The sequence below is a fragment of the Opisthocomus hoazin genome, chromosome 19, assembly GCF_030867145.1.
Source record: "Opisthocomus hoazin isolate bOpiHoa1 chromosome 19, bOpiHoa1.hap1, whole genome shotgun sequence".
Lineage (NCBI taxonomy): Eukaryota > Metazoa > Chordata > Aves > Opisthocomiformes > Opisthocomidae > Opisthocomus > Opisthocomus hoazin.
Genome location: NC_134432.1, coordinates 12,757,741 through 12,776,233, shown reverse-complemented (window position 1 = coordinate 12,776,233; position 18,493 = coordinate 12,757,741). Strand labels below are relative to the sequence as shown.

Below are 18,493 nucleotides of genomic sequence, written 5' to 3'. Positions count from 1 at the left end.
CCCTCCTTGTGCACGGTATCTCCCACACTTCAGGCGTCTTCCTTTTTAAAGGGACCCTACCTAATGTCATTCCCGGGTGCAGAGATAGGAAGGACACCTCCCACAATTGGGACAGGAGTTAGGACGAACGCTAACTTTTTAGGTTGCCTTGAAAAAAGCGATTTCTTCAGGAACTGTTGATAGGTACAAGTATTTAGTTTATAACACTGGACATGAAAACAAGCAGTTATCAACTATTTACAATTCCAAAAAGTGACCACATGCCCACCAAACCAGAAAATGACACTTGTCATCATATTGTGTGGTTTGAAAAAAAGAAACGTTGGAATGTTTTTGCTGAAAACAGAAAAAGCAGAAGTACCCCAAAATGTCCCAGTAGGACCAACAAGATAAAACCATCCAACCTGCATGTATTCCACTAATACATAAGCCGTTCTTTCAAATGCACGTTTCACAGAGCAACAAAAACCCATTACAACATTTAGAGGTTTCATGGAGGTCAGATGCATCAAATAGAAAAAGTGTTTGTCCAGAATGCCTTCAGGGCATTCTTTAAAACATTTGCTCAGTATGTTCAAGCATAAACATATGAGAATTTCACAAGCGTTACTGACTAAAGCCAAGAGCTACAGGGAAAAAGTACATTCTCATACATGTTAGAAAAAATGTAGCTGACAGTAGGATCCAACAGCCAAAGCCATAAGCTTCAAAAATCACTAATGCCTCTGGATGGAGGTCACGCTTCCAATTCAAGGGCCAGAAGTTTTCCCTATAACCCGAGTTCCATTTTCCGAGTTCTGTAAAATTTACAGAAAGGTAAAAATAGGAGAGCTTTTACTTCCCACCTCTTTGCTGAATGTTACTGCCATGGGAACGTGTTCTGCACGCTGCCAGTTTCTTCTCAGATAATTTCCTATTTCTCCACTAAGCCTCTGGCTCACACATGACTCAGTTTTAGCACTTCAGTGAGATAAGCATGTGCCCCAACCCATACTTAAAATTAGCAGGGCAAACTTCAGTCCCTTCTTAAGGGCCTAGGATAATCACTCATTCTCTTCAATGAAAAATGTGCTGGTTTATATCAGCAACCAACTTGAGCTGGTCCCTTGTCTAGGGAAGGGATGAATGACAGAACGCTAAGTCCAGTACGGGGCTGGTAACCACAGCATACACCTATTTCTTCTAGATGCAGGGAGATAAACCCTTCCAACACACATAACATCAAGGCAGATAAAATAGTTTAATACAGAGCGAGAACAAGTGTTGCATAAAAATAAGCACAATCTTTTTCTTAAAAAAAAAAAGTCTGAGAACTTGTATTTAAAAGAAAAGCTGTTTGGATATGGATCATATAGGTGACTCATGAATGCAGGAGCTACAGCACAGTTCTACAGGAGAGTTCAGGATGTTCTTAGCTTCTCCATCCACTAAATCCAGAGGAAGATCTGTGCAGCAAGAAAAAAACAACACAGCAGTGAGTGCCAGACTCTCCTTCACGCAGTATTAATACAGCGGATCTCACAAACAAACTGCCAGTCTCCCTAGGATCAGAAACTTATTATGAGAATGCATTGGTATTTCCAGCATCTTTCACCTGGGACTGCATCAACACATACTAACTAGATATAATTATGCTTATTCTACCGCCTATCATCTGGAGATACACACGCTTTCTCTACTTGACAGGGAAACAAAGTAAAAGAAACTTGCTAGAAGTAATGCAGGAAGCCAGTGGCAGAGTGGATGACAGTCAACCTCAGCTCCTAGTCCCGTCCTTTACCTGTAAATCATCATCTCAGTTCAGCCAGAAAAGTACTGATTTATTCCATTCCTTGTTTCAATCTGATAAATGGAGTAGATACTAGATTAACACACAGCTTGAGCACACACATTGCGTGCCTGAGTGGTGGAGAAAGAGCATGATCTAACTGAAAATTCTCTCTTATATGAAAGATTAACCTTACTGGAAAGCACACCTTCAGAGCTTGGACTTTGAGCTCTGTGCAGTGCCACTAAAAAGGAAATCAGAACTAGTGTGTTACTGCTACTTTCAAAGCTTGCTCTTGTAAGCCATTCAACTCTTCTATTCTGGTTCTATTTGCATTTTTAATGAAGAGTTAGACACAAAATGGTACTTACGTGTTAGATGATCCAAAACCAAATCCTGAAAGAAATGCAAGATTAGAAAAATAATTGTTAAAAGGTAAAACAAATGCATAAGATTTGTAGTAAATGTCCCCTCCTGCACACACATTGAAAAATGTATCTTTCCTGCCTTAGGCCAGGGAAAGAGCGATGTGCAAACAATGAAAGTCAAATCTCCATCTAAAAGAAAAGCCTCGGTTCCTAAGAAGGCTTTGCTTTCACCGCTCATCAGCTAGGTCCATTCATGAGCAGCAACTACACACAATGTGTCTGGTTTATTCGCCCCTCCGTGAAAACAGAGAGCTGCTTTCTGAAGATGGAGTCTGTGCTTAAACCAAGCCAGTGGTGACGGGCAGACCACCAGTGAACATATCCTCTCTCAAAGGCTCCGTTCTCAGCCCTGTGTAAAGCACTGCAGCTTCACTGAATTACACCAGATCAAAATTTGGCTGTTGGTGTTCTAGCTCAATTTTGCAGTGCATATACTTTTGACACTATTTACATACAGATACCCATCCATACGGTACTGAAAAGATATTAGTTATTTCTCAGTATTTGCCTTTGAGCAGAAAGAACAATTCCACAAAAGGGGTGAAAAGCAATAATCTGATGAGGTATGAGGAAGAAGAGTGATTTATTAATATGCCAAACAGCAAATCAGTGATGGAATTATGAGCTAAAGTGTGAGAAGACGCTACTCCCCACCCTGCAGCTGAATTCTCCAGGCCACAGTGCCTTCCCTCTAGCAGGACCAGAACAATTTTTGACAGCGAGCTGAGTTGTCACATCTGAGTTCCATGGAAAACTAGAGACATGGGGCCTGTTACATTCATTATATTTTAGCTTCTCCTACCTCCTCCACCTGTCCCAAAAGCTGAGAATCCACTGCTTTGTGTGCCGAAACCAGTACCCTGTTGTGACAGTGATCCAAACGTTGGGGTATTTTGATTTGCTAGCGTGCCGAACGATGCTGTATTGCTACTGGTACCACCAAACCTGCAGTTTAAAGACAAAATTTATTTTTGCAAGCATCTTCTCACTTACACTGGAATTTTGTCCCCATACCTGCAATGATACTTCGAGACCATCTGATATGAATAATTACAATTGCTCATTCTGGAAACGGATTTTCTGTTTTGGGAAAGACTATTGTACACACAAACGTCTGTTCAGCTCCCATTCCTAATGTACACCAGGCAGAAAGGCAAATATGTTCATGCTTACACAGGGTACGTTTTCAAGTGCTTGGAAATACCAACTCCAGCCATGAAATTGAATATATTAATTCACCCCTGTGTGCAGTTTTCACCTTTTAAGCTCAAAAGTACAGCATCATTTTGTTTCACAAACAGGGCAGCAAACACAGAATTGGTGTGAGCTGCTCATAGCCAGAGCACAAAGCACAGCCCAGATGCAGAACCCAGACTCGCAACTTTCAGATGATACCTTACCCACAGCCCATGTAAACCGTCTGCAGATATCTCAATTTCTTTCCCTCCCCGGTCCATTTTGAACCATATACAGTTCCCGTGCTTTCCTGAAGATCTGCACCCACCTGGCACTTCTCCCCACCACCTTTGGATTACTTCCCCAGTTGCTTTTGGGGACTGAAATCAGAAAAACTTTTATACATGGAAATTAGTCTCTTTTCTCCACCCACTCTGTCCAACCAGACATTGCTATCAGCATGACACGCTAATGAGACCACGATACGCATTATGCTTCTCTGCCCTCCCATATGCTCAGAATTGGGAGAAGTGTAAGAGGTGCACTCAAAAAAGGAGCTTCAGGTGTTTCTCTAACTTAAATTGGGCAAAATGCAGACACAAAATTTTCAAATGACAAAGCTAAAGCTCTGCCAAGTTCACAGTGTTCCTAGTACTAACCCTGAGCACACAGTTGGCCAAGTCAAATAGCGTGCCAGCTTTGCAAGGCTGTGCCTCACAATAGCTCCTGTCATTTCTGACTTAAAATGTGAACTGACAGCACATTAACCCACCTCTCCATCCACCCAGATCTAGTAGACTTTAACAGAAAAAAAAAGCCCACATCAAAACCTATCTCTCCAGATAAAAGACAACCCTTGTAGTATCATGACAAGCAATTCACCTGGTAAAGGACATCACCTCTCCTATCCCAGGCACTGCCAACCGTACACGCTACTTCCATACACAGCATTGGATACAACATGCAGTCCAGTGACCTTGCATCTTTGACCCTGCTAACCATCCCCTCTGCCTCTAGTTTAGCTCTTGACCCATGCACCTTGCAGACAACTTCAGCTCAGAACCACAAACGTGGTTTTCTCAGCAAGCGTAGAACAGGTTTTGTAGTTCTTTTCAAAACGAAGCAAGATGGGGTAACGCACTGGAGAACAAGAGGTTTCTACAGTGCTCCGTCTCCTCAGGACGATGCCACTGAACACACAAATCACATTTACCCGGTAAAACGAATTGGAGGTGAAAATAGTGACAAGGAAACTTGTGGTTCAAACCGCTTCTTTCAGATGCAACTAGAACATCATGCCTGTTGAAAAATGCTAAGCATAGTAGCAACAGAGAAACAGCTTAAGCTATGGGCAGATTTTTTTTAAACATACAAAAGACATGAGATAGAGTCATTGCCTGGTAACAGCTTAATCAACGTATCTGCCCAGAATTTCATGTCTTTTGTAAAGCTCCTAAACAAAACAGAACTGAGAGGCACTTGAGGCTAGTTCAGGAAAGCAAAACATTATTTGCTCACCAGCAGTCAGAACTGCCAGCTTTGAAGAAGTGTAGTGGTTTCTCTTTTTGATACCCAAGTTATTTATCAAGTGATACAGATTTTTCAGAATTGAAGCAGTAATGAATCACGTGTATTTAAGTTAGCAGGGTGTTCTCAGGAACTTGGAGCTAATATCACACAACGTACTGGCAAGTAACTTCTCTGGATTTGGGATTTTTGAAGTTTCACTTCAAGAGAAAGGCAGAAGGGAAGTCCTGCACAGACGCTACATTATACTGCAGAATTAAGCTATTGCTCAAAATTTTGTGGTGAGATTTAGGTTTTTGTAAAGACGCCTGGGAATTTTGCACACTCTTTTAAAGTTTTAAAATCAAAATCAAACTACTCGGGCAACTCTGAAGATATAAGAGTGAGTCTGCACCTTTCTAGTAGAGAAGAAATTCTCAAAACTTCCCACGCTAAGCCACTGAATTCTTCAGTCTGCAGACTCCTTATGCAAGCCCTCTGTCTGCATCACCGCGTTGCTTGTTCTGAATCCCATTTTGTCTTTAAGCTTCCAACATTGTCACTGAGCGCATCCAGTTTCCTTACAAAATCCTGCAGCACAGTGGCCGAAAGTTGGAACGTAACAAAACATCAGTTGAGTTGAAGCTAAGTCATCCCTACAAGCGCATCCTTCTTTGCGAGGATTTAATTAAGCTGCCTCTGTTTTTACCCTTTCCAAAGGGACTCTCCAACTTGCTGCACCACAGTTGAGGTTGTACAGAAGAACAGAGCTGAAGCCTCCCACAGCCCAGGGGTGCCCTGGCAGATGGGTATCTGCCTGACCTCACGGGGAATGAACAAGTTACACTTCTGGGTGTTCTAATGGGCCTTACATAAAGGCAGTTCCTCCTGAAACTAAAAGACAAACACTTGCGAAATATGTAAACAGTAAGACTGGGAAGATACCGAGTTTCCTCTTTTCATTGGAAATTTTTCTTTATTTTAATTTGGTCTATTCGGTCTGAATATAATTGTGGGGTGTGAAGGAGAGTTGCTTGCTAGTAGTGCAATACTGAAGAAGAGCATTTGCTGCCTATTGCAGAAGCTGCTTAGCAAGCTCTGAAATTCTGTACTTGCTGAACAAAACAAGGAATAAAGTGCTTTCTGCTCTGGTTCCAAGCACAGGCTTAAGGGGTAAAGAAACAGGTAAAAACAATCAGTGTGGGATAAACACAAATCGTTCTGGGAGCACAGGCTGTTACAAGTGCTTCGTCTCACCCCTCAGAGGTGAGGGAACAGACTGAGTTCTCATTAGTATCTCTAGCCCAAATCTCACAAGTGGATAAGGCAGCGAGACAGAGTCACAGATAATGATATTTATTTTCTTTGCTAGGCATAGTTTGTAGGCCTAGCTTTGAACTCACCGAGTGTGCACACAGAAAATACTCCTGCATTCCCTTAGACAGTTGCAAGATGACTCACATTCTCCTCTCCCCCCCATCTCTAAAGCTAAAGATTCAACATAGTAGTTTCAGCATTAAAATAAGATCATGCATATTATTTCCTTTGGGGTTACAGTATTTGTAATCTGCCCTTTTTCTTATTTAAAAAAAAAAAAACAAAAAACAAAACCAAACCAAGGATAGTTAGAGCTTAGCAATCAATCACAGAATACATTCTTCACATTAATGCAGAGGTAACTAAGCGTAATAGTTTTTGTCATGCAAGAGTATTGCTTTCCCAAACTCTAGACCCTGGTTGGCTTACCCAAATCCTCCAGCGCTGGCTGCTGCTGTACCCTCGCCGAACACTTTGCCTCCCGTTGAGCCCAGAGGGCTTGAAAAGGTTGGGGCTGAACCGAATGCTGGCACCCCTCCGAACCCAGGGGATCCCCCAAAAGTGGGAGGGCTGCCAAACACTGGAGCAGCACCGAAGCCACCTGAGCAAAACAGAGGCAAACAGGGACAAGAACATCATGTAAACAAGAATGCAGAAAGAGAAAACAAAAACTAGATTTCCAAGCAGACAATCTCCATAATCAAGCTCCTCATCTTATCATATGGACACAGCATTATTTATAAAACTGACTGCCACAAAGCTTCCAAACTGCAGGACGTTTTGTTACAAAAGACATGGACAAGAAAAGTGCCTGAACGCATGAAAAAAAACTGCAACCGAATTAAGAGGCTATCTAGAAGAAAACAACGTTCCGGGTCTCAAACGTTTGAACACAAGATCAATTCAGTCTCCAGAGCTGTACTAAAAGGTGGTAACATATCGTACACGCTTGCACACGGTGAAGGAATCTCTACTTGCTTTATATAGAAAAGACCAGTACCTTAATTGTGAAATAGCAAGCATACACAATAAGCAAGGTATAGCAAAAATACACAAAACAGATGCTAGACTGATGCTTTTATTATTATAAAAAAAAGACATAACCATCCGTCATCACAAAACTAGCACTGTTACCAGAAAAAAAGCTTAGCTTATGTAGTCAGTTTTCAAGTAAAGTTTAAATGGTGACGGGTAGAGCAAGTTACTATCCAAAGGAACTGCTTGTAACAAGCAGAACGAAAAGTCTCCTGGAAAGGCCAGCTTCGTGAACGTTTGCTGCTGTGGCTTGGATGCAGTGTTTTACCCTGGTTTCTAATCTAAAGTTCTGGAAGGACATGCAAGTGTCCTGTGGACAGAACTTCATGCACGCCAGTGCTTAAACTGGAAGCACTCCCGAGTGCAATGGGCAAGGCTCGCCCATCTCTTAAGATCAGAGAGTAGATGGCAGGCTTGGTTTTTAGGTGCTCCAGTGATGTAAAAAGATTCAGGAGGTAGGGTATGATCCAATCCTGGTTTAAGTGGTGGAAAATAAGATGCAATGATTAAAGCCAGGTCGGTGGAACTGCACGATTCCTGCAGGGAATCAAGAACAGAACTCTGCTATTGACAACTTCTCTCTGGGGTTTAGCTGCCTTCCGCAGCTCTGAATGGACTTCTACCCAGATTGTTTTATTCTATGTTCATATGCTGACATTATTTGTCTCTTTCCAATTGACACTGTGGAACATGAAGGACACCTGCTCTTTCGTTTGCCTAGGGCTTAGGACTGGAATACCAGCACACATTTTAATACCCTGGGTGAAATTCCAGTCCATGTCCAGGTAATGGATACTGTTTGGCTGTAAACACAAAAGGTCTGGAAAAAAATGCTAGGCCTGAATTATTTAAACACAGATCACGTATCTTTGTTACCTCTATCTCTAGGAAGTTCGAAGTATTTATCACAGTGACTGAAGCTTTGCTTGGCATACTCTCTCTTTTGCAATGCATATTAACAGTGGAGAAAGGCAAGTAAAACATCGCAGTAGTGAAACCATGGCAAAAGGGAGATTCAAATCAAGTAAACACTTCCACTGTAGTCTGGAGAGGAAGACACACCATTCACTTCAATATTTATCAAATACAGCCAGAGGAGGGAAAGATCTGAGGGGCTCAGTTGTGAGTGGATGTGCCTTCTGCAGAAACTTCTTGTGAATCCTATCTCAAGAAGAATTTTGAAACCAAAATAATCAAAAACAAGGAAAGAGTCATTAGGTGAATGAAAGAAAACTTCCTTCAGCAATGCCTTTCTCCTCTGGCAAAACTAACAGATAGGAGGTACCCCCGAGACAAGAAACTCAGTCTGATACCAAGCAGAATGCAATACTTGAGAGACACCTTACAAATGGCTGCTGATCTGACGGCACCGTCATTGTGCTCTCAGCCACTTCACTAACACGCGAGCACAGATCCTGTCAAAGCACGGAGTGCCTCCTCTCAAAGCATTGTTTCTCCAAAGAGAGTTCTTGAGCACCATTCTTTCAATACAATTTCAAGGATGACCAAGCCTCCCCTACTCCCCCCAGTGATGAAGCTTCAGTAGGCATACTTGGTGCAGAACACTTATCTTCTTCATTACATGTTCACTGTAAGAATGGTCTGAGGATAGAGGAGAAAAGCTTTGCTCTGCCTCCATTTTTGCCTGGTGATTAACAAAATGAAGTTTCCAACATTCAGTCCTAATGAACATATCACAGTCACCACTACTTTTGTGGCTTTTTCTTTGGGCAGATGACATTAAAAAAAAAAGTTTTTTGTGAAATTTCCAATATTTGATTCAACTAATTCAATCGATGGAGGAAACGACAGCTCAACCACAGAAGAAAGTGATGATGACCGATTTCAAAAGAGAAGGACCTGAAGCACGTCTGGTACGAATTTCATGAGGAAGCTTTCCCATTATAGACACCTGGGCATTCATTCACATCAAGAAATGAGGACAAAAAGGGTTACAAACCCCAGAGTGAAGTTTGGAAGATAATACTCCATCTAAAATATGGAAAAGCATCTAAAATAGGAAAAATTTATTCAGTTCCATATTCTGTACTCTTCATTGTATGGTACATAAGACCAGAACTAATTCACACAGCTCTGCTCTTAAACTGCAATGGAAATTTCTGGAATGAACATCTGAAAATATAGTTTATTGGATGCTTTTTCTGTGCAAGAGCTCAAAAACTGCAAAGAGATTGTAAATCTCTGCCTTGAATCCAGCAACTAAAAGTTCCATTCACTAAGCCATCAGTTATTTTTTATTTGTTGTTCAGAGACAATTCCTGTACATGTACTGAGCCCAGGCTGTAGACGTCTAAATGGTAGAATACTCTACTAAATATCTCACAGCTAAGCAGGAGTGTTCATAGTGGAGGGGTCAAAGTACCTGCTTTGGCTGGACTGGAGAACCCAAAGCCCTGAGACGCCACGCTCCCACCACCAGAGCTGAAAGTGCCCGTAGGCTTCTGCTCTCCGAAAGACGAGCTGCCAAATCCAAAGGTCTTTGCTCCGCTGTTTCCAAATAAGCTAGAAGAATCTGGGGAGATGAACAAAAGCCATGAAGCTCATAAAAGACAATATTCTACATTACACTTCGTTAACTGCATCAGGAGAAAGAGAAACCCCTTTTACCTCTCCAATCCCCAAGCACAAAATGAATACATTGAAAAACAGCACTCTGCAGAGAGAAGCTGAGTCTTCTGCTGTTCCGACAGGGGTTCGTTTGCAGTTCCACCAAGATCCATTCAGATCTGACGGACCACTAACAACCCTTTATTGCTGCAGTCTAGCAAATCGCAGTGATGGATGATTTGTTTAGCTGCATCCTGCGCCGCAGTCACTAACAGACAATCCCTCAAGTGAGAAATCACAGCAGCCAGAATCAGTTTCTCTTGTCAACACAAATATCAGTCCACCACAAATTAAAGATTCTCAGCTATGCTGGCAATGGCCAGTATTTCTTAACATGACTATCTGACAAGACCTTAGAGTAGGAGCCTAACTTTTCCAGCCTTACTGAGAAATGACTGAAGTTATCATCTTTCAGAAGGCTACACAGATTTTTAGCATCTAGTGGCAGGACACAGAATAACCAAAGCTTTTCACTGGTGAAATATCTGTTTTACTTCATCACAAAACCCAGCACTGCAATAAAGGAGGACTAAACCAGCAAGGTTGGAGAACTGACCTCCATCATTAATCCAAATGGATCATTAAAGATGTAATGAAAGACACGATTTGCTCTCCCAAGACCTGAAGTGCTACTTTTAGGCACTTGCAGCTCATTCTACAGCTTTCCTTTGTTCCTCCACTTTTATGTCCTAGCCACTGCTTCCCCTTCTTTGCGTCTTCTGCCCTCCTGGACTCCATCCCTTCTGCTTTCCCTTTCTGCCAAATCCCAGTCGCAAGTGATGAAATAACAAAGCCAGGCAGTCATTAAATAAAAGCCACAGTTAAGAAATCCTTATGAATACCTTTTGTGACATACAAATGCACGTAACAAGTGCAGATCTGCAATAGCTGCAAACACAAGGCATGAGAGCGCCTGTTAGTATTGCAAACTAATTGCTACAGCAGATAATGGCATGTATGAATCTAAGCTCATATTTTAGAGTATTACCAAGACCTGTTAGCCCAGAAAACTCAAGAGTAATGTGTTTTTAACTTGACTCTGGCACTAAAACACCAAAAAAAAACCCACCACACTTTACACTAATAGACAGTGATAGATTCTTGCCTTTACAGTTAATCCTTTAGAGCTTCTAGAAAAAATTTCTAATAGTCCCTTAAAGTCCCTGGTGCAAAGAAACCCGCGGGTAGCTTTAATGTATTCTTAACTACTTTTCATGCCTCCTTTTGTGAGGTTGGTTGGCTGGGCAAGAAGCAACATGTGGGAGGACTGGTGTGGCATCTCACATGCAGACTGATTTAGCTAAAACGCACATGTGGACCAATGCCTTTTAGCTGACAGCTGAAGCAAAAGCAAGGACAAGTGCTGAGTTGCTCCTCCCAGAGAGGGCTTTAACACAGTTCCTCTCCTCTACCCAGCTTTCACGATGCCTGTGAGTGTTGCCGTGAGAGACCCAGCCTGTCTATCAAATCTGGATAAAAACTGATAAAAGGAACTCTATAATTCTGCTTCCTCACCAAAACAGACTACATCCCCAAACCAACCACTGAACATATTCTTCTTTACCACACCCACGTGACTGATAAAATTCACGTCTCCTCCGTACATGAAAAATGCCTGAGCACTTACCCATATATTACAACAAATTTTGGTAAAATATCTTGCATGTGCTGAATAAAGACAACCATTTTCTGGACAAAGCTGAAGAAACTGCTATCCATCACGCACTTGTTAACTTGGTTTCACCTGAGCATGGATTCTTAATTATTCTCTAAGCATCAGGGCATATGAGAAATAATTAAAGCTTTTCTAACTTCCAACCAAGCTGGAAGCAGAAATTCAGTAACAAGGACTTAAAGTATTCAATTTTAAAGAAGTGCTTGGCCAAGAATTCCCTACACCATATAGATATTCTTCACACTTCTTTCATCTGCTTGTTTGTTTCAATGGTTTCCCTACTCATTTTCCATAAACGTAAAAGGAAAAATTCCAGATTACACATCATGCATACTGTCTGCTACCCCTAGAAGTCCTTCACGTTAAGACAGAATTTACTCAAAGACGACTAACTGCAGAGAAGCAGATGGGATCGCACAAGTAGATGGAAATCACAGCACATTTTGTATTCTTGTTTTGTTCACTTACTCTGGGAAGCTGCAGATCCAAATCCTCCACTGGAGGAACTGAAAGGATTCTTATTGGCTGCTTCCTGACTTGGCTTTCCTCCCAAACCACTGAAGAAACCTCCATCTCTCCCACCACTTCCAGATGCAAACAAGCCTCCACTAGAAGAAGATGGCTGCTAGAACATAAAAAGGACAAAAATCAGATTTAAGAGAAGTCAAAGTTTTCTGTCTGGCCTATTCCTCTGAAGGTATGAAGGGGCTGATGAACCAGAAAGCAATTACCTTCCAACACATAATGCAATGAAATCTCATTTTTTAAACCATGTCTTAAACCATGTCTAAAATACAGAATAATATCTTTGAAACTTGCCCTGCACTGTCCACTTTCCACTTAGCATGGAATAAAGACTTACCACATCTCTATCTTATCTTGCCTGTGATAAAATGTTTGTCTCTCCATATTCCTTGGAAAACATTCATGCAGCTGCTGCCTTGGTGCCCACTACGATAGCACGTATCTTCGACACAGACTGGGACACTTTTTACTGAGAACGTCAAATTGTATCTTTATTTATTTATTTTAATATACCAGAAATAGGTAGGGAACCCTGGACACGTCCACTACACATAACAGTCCCTTGTTTTTACAAAAGCAATAAATACTTGCCTGGCCAAAGACAGTGCCTCCAGTATTAGCTGCTTGCCCAAACACAGAACCTGTGTTACTAGAACCAAAACCTGCCAAGAAAAGAAAAGAAAATAACCAGAACTATTATCAGGGAATAAGGCCACTTGAGGAGGTGACACTAGTCCAGAACAGGGAAAGAACAGGTCTCCCACGCCAAAACACAGAGATCCAAATGATGTTACCAAATGTACCTAGGTTGGACAAATTTAAAGTATACGCCAACATACAAATAATAAATTCCATTGAAAGTTTATCTGAAAGTCATTCTCCTTTTCTCTTCAGCCAACTTAAAAAACAAACAGAAAATAAAAGGCCTTTTCACTTGAGGGATTGTTGCTAACAATATAAGAGAACTGGATTTCTGTTAACACTGCTATAATAACACTGCAAGTCATGAACAAGCACTGTAGCATTCTGATTTCCCTTGTGTAGGGAGGATCTGAGCTTTGTTACCTAAAGATTCCCATTGCAGACAATGAAATGTTTTGATTAAAAAAAGAACTCCCCGTTCCATTTCCCACTTCACTTAAATGTGCATTTTGTAATAAAACTTGCATTTCTATAATTAGGAACACCTTTTTCAAGCAGAGTTCACTTCCCTCAATTTAACTATTCTCTGTTACTGTAGTTAAAATGAGCAAAGCAGTTTGCCTACAGCGCCATCATTTTTAATTAAATGAGCCTAATTAGTTTTTCTTCCTTGGAAATACACGTTCTCTGTTATTACTATGTACTTTTCACTTTTCCCTGGGAGCGCTCTGAAGATTACAGACAAAGCTTTGCAAAAAAAACCCCAACAATATATGGCAGCAATGTCAAGAACAAAAGGAGACTGACGAAGGCTTGGTCTGCGCAAGTATTCAATTTAACTGTGTAGACAGGTAGCTGATGGTCATGTTACTGCTATATTTAATTTTGAGATGTTTCCAAATACAAAAGCGGATCTAACAGATTAGTCCCTTGCTAATCCATCACTTTGAGGGCTTAAAACTTTTTTGCCATCCCAGATCATGACACAGTACTATACCTGGCTACACATCCACTCATGCACGTACTCAGTGCAGCCCACTGAAGGAAATGCCCACTTATTGTGCAACAGGCAGAACAACACGTATTTCAAAATTAAGTCAAGGTAGACTTCCGAGTATAAAATGAATACAAGATTGGATTGAAAAGGCTACATTCAGAGGCCTACTGAAGAACAGCGAAGCAGAGCAAAAGCTTCTTTGGTCTCCAACATTAGCCTCCCCCTCACACTGCAGCTCCTAGTCTTGCCAATCAAAAAAAAAAAAAAAACACAACCCTAAAACATCCCAAAAGCCAAACCAAAAACAATCAAGTGCCATAGGGGGGAGAAAAGGCACTAAAAATGTCCTACTTTCCCCAGTGATACACTGCTCTCTGTACTTCAGCCACACATTGCCGCTGGGATATCCCATCTCCCTTCAGTTTGTTCTTACCTGAAGCTTGGCAGAAGCTGAACCCAGCAGATGACGTTGTAGTAGTAACGGCGGCAGCGCTACCAAAGACGGATCCCCCTTGCCCAAAGCCAGTGTTCTGCCCAAACACGGGAGGGCTGCTCTGTCCAAACAGGCCACCTCCAGTGCTGGCAGACGGCTGTCCAAAGGAAAAGGAGCCGCCACTGTTGGTGCTAGCCGGTGCTCCAAAAACACTGCCGCTGCTCGAGGCTGCTGTGGAAGCCGCTGGCTGGCCAAAGGCTGGCATTGTCCCAAACCCAGACTGGCTAAAGGTAAAACCACCTGAAGAACTGCTTGCTGGTTGCCCAAAGGTTGGCGCTTGTCCAAAGGTTGGCTGACCAAAGCCCCCGGTAGTAGTGGTGCCAAAAGCAGAAGTCCCAAAACCTGAGCTTGCAGCCTGTGTGGTAGCAGTGGCAGTGGACAAGGTACTGGTGGCGAGTTGCCCAAACGGAGAGGATGCTGTGGTACCTGCTGGCAGCTGTCCAAAAACAGGCGGTGTGGAAGGAGTGGCACTTGTATCACTGGAAGGCTGGCTAAATGCTGAGCTAGAAGAGCTGGAACTTGGAGACTGAGAGAACACCGAGGAGCCTGCAGAAGCGGGGGCAAACACAGAGGCACCAACAGCTAGACTCTGAACACATGTAGTAGCATCAGAGGTAGCAGCCAGCGCACTTGTGGCTTCTGCAGGAGAGGCAATGTTTGTTGTACAGGTTGTCGACGAGACATTCTGATCTGGCGGGGCAGATGCAGAGACAGCAGGAGGCATCGGTGCCTTCAAATCACCTGTGGAGGCAGGAGTAGCAACGGCATCAGGGGGAGGTGCTGCTGATGTGGTGCCAGCGCCCGCAGAGACAGTGTCCCCTGCCGTGGCTGGGGGTAAAGTGGGTTCTTTAACAGACTCCAAAAGCTGTATCTGTGGCTGTGGTGATTGTGTCATTGGAGGTGAAGACCCAGCTGCTACAGCTTCGTTTTCAGATGGCTTTTCTGATGCAGACGGTAATTTGGCATCCCCTGTACCCTTATTAGAAGTGGCAGCAGGGACAGCAGTTTGCGATGAACTCAAGAAACTTCCAAATGAGAGGGATGTTGAAGCAGAGAGAGTAGAAGGGGTAGAAGTGGATGTGCTCATACTGTTTGCTTGCTGAATACCAAATGAAAAGGTAGGTTTATTGCCACTAGGGCCTCCAAGATTAAATACCCCAGAAGACCCTGTGTTCGTTATCTGGACATTGCCAAAAAGACTGCCTGTGGCACTAGTGCTGACGGACGGGGACGCCGTGCCAGCTGACGTGACTGACATTGAAGCAGCTTCCCCAGCTTTTCCTAATGACAGGGGAGCACCAAAAGTAAACCCAGAAGGTATTGTAGATACTTTAGTGGACTGTGCTCCTGCAACACTGGTAGATGGTGCCTTAGTGGTGGTCTTGGCATTATCGTCTACTTGACCAACACGTAGTCCTGAGAAGCTCCCAAGAGTTTCCCCAGCTAGACTGCTCTGAAACAAATGATCTCCTGGTTTAGACGGAGGGATATCCAACTTGCCAGAGGTCGTGGAGGTAGCAGAAGATGTTGTTGCAGCAGGTTTGGTTGACTGGGTGCCATCTGCTGAGGAGCTGTTTCCTACTAAGGCTGCTGGAGAACTTGCTGGCTTGAGGGACCCAAAAGCAAAGGAGCTCTCAGGGACTACTCCAAATTTGGAAGTCCCAGCAAGTGAAAATGAATCGGTCTGGGCAGACTCTTTAGCAGGGGCTGTCAGTTGGAGAAATAGAAGTTACAAATTGAATTACGGTATACAAAACTCATTTATCATTCTTACAATTATAGCATGCTTTAGTGTTTCGCAGATTGTTAGACAGTGCTCTTGCCTCAAAACTATAAAGCCTCTGACCATCAGGTAACTGCCATTTCCATGTACATTCAGGAGACAACAGTGACATCTGAAGCCTCTATGGACAGGGTTGCAGTGACAAATGCTGTTACTTTCATGTCACAGCCTCCACTTAACCATCCTTCTCTGAGTACAATTTCAGCCTTTGGCTCTTATCTCTTTTTCAACAGTTTGATAAAAACATAAAAGACTTGGTTACTACAGACTATTTGCTGTTAATACCATTTTCACCCCTTCTTACTTGGTTCAGCTAAACAATTCCTGACATTCACTACAGAACTCTGTTTAAACCAACAGCTCAGAACAGAGTTTGGGTCATAAAAATACTTTCTGGCACTTAAGTCTCTACAGAATCAGATCTTTCTTTATAAATTCAACTATTTGTAGACTACCGACCAGTTTCTATGCAATCTGTTTTCAGCTTTGAAAAACTAGAAAAAAAGTTCTCAAATGCAATTGCCAAAGCGGCTCCACTTGTAAGTTCTACTGCTGTCCAACAGTGTAAGACTGCTGAAGTTATAAGGGAGAGACTGGACTAGTTTTACTTGATGTATTGTCATTTCATTTCCGAGCACCAAACACACACACAAATTCTGACTTGAAGACATTGCATTGGTGTTTGGACTTGGGCTGATTTGGTCAAGGTACAGGAAATCTGCATGGAGATCAAATAACAAAGAGCGAAAGCTTCTTACAGGTCATACTATCCTTGTGTTTTACCCTATATTAAGTATATTTAAGTATATCAGTAACTGACACTTAATAATCTAGCATTCATTTCCTCCTGAGGCACTGAAATTCTTTCTGTTCTTCTTCCATCACCAGCTAACAGAGGCAAAGGTGATCCTACTATTTCACAGAGCAGTGTCGAGCAACTGCCCTCACACAACGCTGTTCTTTACAATCTGTCTCCTGCACCTCCCACTCCTCCTTTATCAGTGCTATTTACCTAAGCTTTTATGCTAACTGAATCTTGAAGTTTTAAGACAAGTTAAATTCTCTCTGCTTAACGTCAACAGAGCATTAGTAGCGTTGCGGTGGCTGTGGTAGTCTAAGGATACAAGCAAGCCAAGATTTGTAAGCAGAGGCAGTATCTTTTATTAGAGCAACCAATAGCGCTGGAAGCGAGTTTTTGACCATAGAATCTCTTTCACAAGACTGACATTAGAGGCAGAAAACTTCAAGAATATTATAAAGCAGATGTATCGGTCCCCTTTTCCCAAGCTGGGCAAATGGGGTCTTCCTACGAAATGGAAAGGCAGCCTATATATTGTCAACTCAATTTTAGAAGCAACAAAGCCATGCCAAGCATTCCCCCCCATTACTAAATGCTCATTCCACTCAATGACAGCTTTCTGTGTCAGATCACCTCGTCAACTTTAAATCTGCAGATTAAAGACAGCATAGGAAATGCCTACAGATGTTACCCTTTTCATAAACTAGTACCTCTTAGATGTTCTTGGCAGCAAATATTTTGCTTACTCTTAATTGAAAGGCAGCTGGCCTAGATTTCTGTGCATCACAAGGCATAATCCAGCATACATATATAATGGTATTGCAGCTACTGCAATTTTAATAATAGAACTGCAACATAAAAGAACCACCACACGAGTTAGGAAGAGTAAGCATTCTCTCAGCAGCAAAGAGATGTTGTTTGCACACTCTTCCAAACTAACCTTGCGAGGAAGCGAGGCTGGGCAGCGTCGGTGATGAAGCAGCTGATGGGACAACACCAAAATTAAATCCAGACCTAGGAGAAAAGAGGAGAAAGGGAAAGAATGACACTTAGCTCAAAGCATTGAAACTGCCAACCCCATGATTAACACCACTTTGAGACTGGCTTCCAGTACAGACTTGCACGCAGTCAGCTACACAGGCATAAGTACAGTTTCTCCAACAACTAAACAGGCAGAGAGAAGCATGCATGCAGACCGGGCACCATTTGTTTCCCCTCTGACAAGGCTTGTAGAGGGTTAGAGAGAGTCAAAGTTCAAATTTCTTTTGACCACCCCTCATCCTCCCATATTCTTGCCTTTCTGCTGTATATTTCTTCCCCATTCAGCTGGGCAGCTGAATACCATGCACCAAACCCTGATAGCTTTTGGGAGACTAGCAAGAGCAGAAGCCACAGTGGCAACTAGAGTCTATTTAAAAGAGCTAAAAGGTAAGAGACAGTGCATGTACAAAAGAGGGTAACTGGATACTACCAGCCACCAAAAAGGAGATCACTCTTAGACAGAAATCAAAAGTTCCCACGACTATTTCACACTAAAAATACTCGTCTTGCAAAAATACTGTGATCTTTCATCATGAGCACTGGGGTCCTCCAGAGACCTTAATTCCCTGAGGCTTTTTAAGCTTTCTCCAATTCTCAGAGACCAGCTGCTGATATAGAATTCAGGCTGTGTAACTACGACATCACCGACAATGGCACTGCATTTAGCATATGGTATACAG

At 42.4% G+C, this 18,493-nt stretch overlaps 1 protein-coding gene across 2 annotated transcripts in view; it reads right to left on the bottom strand.

Annotated features, from left to right (window-relative positions):
* Positions 1–1,221: 1,221 nt before the first annotated feature.
* The window catches only part of NUP214 (nucleoporin 214), a 44,227-nt gene continuing 26,955 nt past the window's right edge, over positions 1,222–18,493 (bottom strand). Inside the window, exons 28-36 of one of the 2 annotated variants that reach the window (XM_075439336.1) lie at positions 17,713–17,786; positions 14,131–15,897; positions 12,650–12,720; positions 12,002–12,158; positions 9,614–9,763; positions 6,625–6,796; positions 2,999–3,141; positions 2,140–2,164; positions 1,222–1,445 (exon numbers count right to left, since the gene is read on the bottom strand). In XM_075439336.1, the coding sequence (XP_075295451.1) occupies positions 1,412–1,445; positions 2,140–2,164; positions 2,999–3,141; positions 6,625–6,796; positions 9,614–9,763; positions 12,002–12,158; positions 12,650–12,720; positions 14,131–15,897; positions 17,713–17,786 (2,593 nt within the window). In that variant the 3' untranslated portion in view covers positions 1,222–1,411. The remainder of the gene's footprint in view (positions 1,446–2,139; positions 2,165–2,998; positions 3,142–6,624; positions 6,797–9,613; positions 9,764–12,001; positions 12,159–12,649; positions 12,721–14,130; positions 15,898–17,712; positions 17,787–18,493) is intronic. The other variant, XM_075439337.1, reaches the window with a different exon arrangement.